We start from the raw sequence: 4,545 nt of genomic DNA on the forward strand, positions 1-4,545 counted from the left end.
CACCTAGGTCCGACTTTTACATGAGGCGCTCAGCACTAGCGGCTCAAAGCCAGGCTCACCTAGGTCCGACTTTTACATGAGGCGCTCAGCACTAGTGGCTCAAAGCCAGGCTCACCTAGGTCCGACTTAATTCACATGACCAAAGCTGCCTCCCTGGGCTCCTGACTGGTGATGAGAACAGGCTCTCCTCTCTTTCCCACTTCTCACATTTCTTAGGTCTTTCTCAGTTCTCAAATTGATGAGCCCCATTCTGGGAACTCAGTCCAGACCCCATCCCAACTCCAGTTACCCACTTTGTTCCCACAGGGCCTATTAGACAATCACAAAGGTGCTCCTAAAAAACCCTTCTAGTCACCCTTCCTTAGCTGCCAGGAAGGCAGTTACCCCAGAACCTCCATGCTACAGTCCTGGTCCCAGCCACCACAAGCTCCATTCGTCTCCTGGCCTCTGTTCTAGCCCATCTCACTGCGGCAGCCACAGCATACACAAGACCCCAAGTGTGACACATCTCAGCCCTTTGCTAGTGCCGGGCTTCCCCCACCTTAGTACCTGACACTCCAGAGGCCCTCCCAACGTGTTCCAGCACTGGCCCCAGCTGGCACTCCTCCACTCACTACTGAGCTTCCTACAAGAAGGAAGGGCTCCTGGCGCAGGCTTGGCAGGCAGCAGTGCTCTCTGAATGCCTACAAAGGGAGTGCTGGCTCCAATGGGAAGAACCATGCATTTCAAATCCCTAAAGGCCAGTTCCTCTTTGTACAGGCCTCAAGAGAAAGGCCACAAGGAATCCAAAAACCTAACCACAGAACTGGAGGGAACTGTCAGACAAGCTCAAGACACCAAGGCAGCTCTGGCCATGACCACCATGAATGGCACAACAACATGAGGAAACATCTTCAACCTCATGGTAACTACAGTGAGCATCAGTGAGCATCAGCTCCAGCAGCTGACTTAAGATGGTGTAACCCCATCTTTATAAAGAAACAATCAAACCCTGAATGTTAAGAAATGGTAGTCTCTGGGTGGCCAATTTTCTGTACATTTGTGTCTTGTATTTTTTTTTTCTTTTTTGGTGCTGGGGATTGCTAAATATATATCTAATCAGTGAGTTGTCCCCAAGTCCTGGTCTTTTTTTTTTTTTTCCCCCACTCCTGGGGCTTGAACTCAGAGCCTGGGCTCTGTCCCTGAGTTTCTCTCTCAAGGATAGCACTCTACCACTTGAGCCACAGCTCACTTCCAGCTTTTTCTGTGAATGTAGTACTGAGGAATCGAACCCAGGGCTTCATGCATGCTGGGTAAGCACTCTATCACTAAGCCACATTCCCAGCCTTTTCTTTTTTCTTTTGCTGGTCTTCTCTAACATCACCTGATAAGTACTTGTTACTGTTCTCAAGAGAAACGACAATAACAGGAATGAGGAAGAGGGCTCACCTGAGACAGAAGAGTGAGGACTCTCTGGTGCGGCAGGTCAGAAGGCTGTCCAGGAACTCGGGGATGGGGAGGCCACTGCGGGGAGCAGGAGGACCTGGATCTACCTTTGGCAGTGTGAGCTTGGCCTCACCCAGGTGGACAATCAAGGCAGCCAACCCCAGCACGTGTTGGCCACTCAGCATCGGGCACTGAAACAAGGCAGCTCTCTAGCCAAAAGGATCCAGACCCCAAGGACTAGCCAGCCTCTGGCAGGAGCCTGGGTGTGTTCTGAGGGGAAGGAGCTACCTGGTGAGCAAGCAGCTGGACAAGACGAATGAGTACTACAGGCAACAGCCTGGGTCCACACAGGGTCCTCACGAAGAGGGCAGCCCAGGTACCCTGCCTACAGAGACACGGAAACTGAGTCGCTTTTGTTAATGGTCCTGCACATCCCTTCAATGACTGAGCCATGCATGGAGGCCTACAGAGGGCCAGATTCTCCCACAAACAGTGGCCTTTTTATAACAAAGACAGCTAGTTTTCCAAGGTATCCCCATTTGACAAAGCTCAGCCCAGCCATCTGATCCCAGCAACCAAGCTCACACCTGCCTAGCCCATAGTTTTAGCACCCAGTGAAACTCTTGAACCCTCACCTCTCTGGAAGGGCAAAGCTGGAGGCTGCCATTAGGTTCTGACAGAAAGCTGTGAGCAGGAGATCTACAACCTGGCAGAAGACAGCATCACATGAGGCTTGGTGCCTCTTGTATCAGTGACAAAGGAGGCAATTCAAACAGGACTGAGAGATAGGCAATCACAAAACTAGTTGGCCCAGCAAAGCTGGGACTCTAGCAGGATCAGTGTTGTCAGGCAAACTAGGAACAAGAACCCAAGACTAAATCAACAAATCTGGATTGTTAAGGGCAAAGAGGAAATGTTTGAGGTTTGGGGGCTAGAAATGGCCTATACCACACCTACTCTGAAATAGGGCAACAGCACAAACAGGCTAGGGAAGGTTGGACATCCTCAGCACTGGTGCGTGGTTCCTCCATATCTAACCACATTTGTGTGTGTGCGTGCGCGTGTGCGCTTGAAGTAGCCCTTAGCTACTCCTAAGCTATCCTTAGCTTTTGCACACAAGGCTGGCACTCCATCATTTAAGCCACTTCTTTACTTCCAGGATTTTGGTGGTTAATTGGAGATTAAAAAAAAAAAATCTCAAGGACTTTTCCTACCCAAGCTGGCTTTAAACCAAGATCCTCTTATCCAGCTCCTGAGTAGCTACAATTACAGGTGTGAGACACCAGTGCCTACCTTTTTTGCCTTACCAGGTTTGAACGCAGGGCCTAGGGTCTTGCACTTATGAGGCACAAGGAGCTCTACAGCTGAGTCATGTCTCTAGTTGTTTTTTGCAATAACTTTTGTGAGGAAAGTCTTCCAAATTAGATTTCTGATCACAGCTGGGATGACAGGTGCAGGCCACCACAGCAGCTACTAGCTAAGAAAATGTCTTGTAAACTTTCCTGCCCAGGCAAACCTCACACTGCAATCCTTCCATTCTCCAGCTGCTAAGCAGCTAAGGTTGTAAGCCTCTGGTGCCTGGTTCTGCCCTCACTTTGAACATAACCTAAGAAGATTCTGATACTACAGCCAGATCCCGGACAGCCCACACCCACCATCTGATCTTGCTTCTCAAGTTTTGGAGCAGGGATGCTGAGCTGAATCTTCAATATTTCAAGGCTGTTGTCATCTTTACTGTGACCCAAAGTAGCACTCAGTCGTTCAGAAATCACAGCCATCTGAGCAGATATAACTACAAAGAGACCAGCAAGGTTAGACGGGAGATGTGGGAAGGAGGCAGAGTGTAGGGGCCTTCGGAGCCTGGCAGCAGGATCATCAGCACCACCACATGGCAACTTGGCCTCTGTGTGGAGGCTGCTGTGGGGAGTACTGGCGGGCTGGCCGACAACAGCACAGCCTCTCCTTAGGTGTGGCACTTACACAGATCCTTTTTGCTACTGGCACCTTTAGCCAAGAGGGGAAAAACAGGGTTTACTTACATTGCAGTTGGCAAGTGACCAACAACGAAGCAACTTGCTGCCTCACTACACTGATCATATGTCCTGGGCAGTCCTGGCAGAGGATGGATGCATCCTCTCCCTGGATCAGCCAAGGGGCCGACGTGTCCATGTGCTGTCAGAAACCCCATGCCAACTTTCCTATGCTGTGACAGCTGTCTGAGCACACAGCCTCCTAGACACCAGAGTCACGTAGGCCCCACAGCTCCACTCAAGCCTAGAAATCTCTTCATTGCTTTTAGGAATAGAGCTGACTTGATGTTTGTCAATCTTTTGCTTAAGCATTGGAATTCTTCATAAAGTCCTCCCAATACCACATATAGGACCCGGCATGATGACACACACCTGTAATTCTAGCACTGGGGAGATTGAGATGGGAGGACCACTTGAGCCGAGGAGTGCAAGGCCAAGTTGGGCAGCATCGTAGGCGGGAAAAACACCCCAACTCAAATGGACACCCCTGTTCCTCCCACCATTGAGCCTGAAAGCCGAAAGGTTGAGCCTCCAACATCTGTGCATCCAGCTTGAGGAAGAGAGGAGAGGCTGGGTAGCTAACGCCCAGCTGGAGCAGCTGCGCTGCAAGTTTGTGATTGTTTCCTCTCGCTCTGTCTTGGCTTAACTAAAATCTATCATCCCTAGTTGCTGGGTATGGAGTGCCCCAGGGTTTGGGTATTGGGAGCTCCATCTCCACCCAGGGTGGCAGTGGAAGGTGATGCTTCACAGTAAGAGGTTACTGCCCTCAGAAAGAACTAATAAGAGTTTCTCATGAGGTTCTCTATAGAGGGCTGTCATTACAGAGCAGGCAGGGCCCTCCCTGGTGGCTCTGGCTCCTTGTCTAACATGAGAACCCTATTTCCCGTCAGTCCCTCCCTCATACTGTGGTACAGCCTCTAAAACTGTAAGCTAGGGGCTGGGAAGGTGGCTCAGTGGTAGAGCGCATGCCTTGCATGCATGAGGCCCTGGGTTCGATTCCTCAGCACCACATAAGCAAAAAAGAAAAAAAAAAAAACAGAAGTGGCGCTGTGGCTCAAATAGTAGAGTGCTAGCCTTGAGCTGAAGAGCT

General features: G+C 50.4%; 1 protein-coding gene across 1 annotated transcript in view; it reads right to left on the reverse strand.

The window, feature by feature from the left end:
* Window positions 1-4,545, reverse strand: part of Fanca (Fanconi anemia, complementation group A) — a 56,924-nt gene that overhangs the window by 26,031 nt on the left and 26,348 nt on the right. The window contains exons 23-26 of the mRNA XM_013035672.1: window positions 3,081-3,217; window positions 2,061-2,131; window positions 1,714-1,810; window positions 1,429-1,616 (exon numbers count right to left, since the gene is read on the reverse strand). Of these exons, the coding sequence (XP_012891126.1) occupies window positions 1,429-1,616; window positions 1,714-1,810; window positions 2,061-2,131; window positions 3,081-3,217 (493 nt within the window). The remainder of the gene's footprint in view (window positions 1-1,428; window positions 1,617-1,713; window positions 1,811-2,060; window positions 2,132-3,080; window positions 3,218-4,545) is intronic.

The sequence above is a fragment of the Dipodomys ordii genome, unplaced genomic scaffold, assembly GCF_000151885.1.
Source record: "Dipodomys ordii isolate 6190 unplaced genomic scaffold, Dord_2.0 Scaffold217, whole genome shotgun sequence".
Classification (NCBI taxonomy): domain Eukaryota; kingdom Metazoa; phylum Chordata; class Mammalia; order Rodentia; family Heteromyidae; genus Dipodomys; species Dipodomys ordii.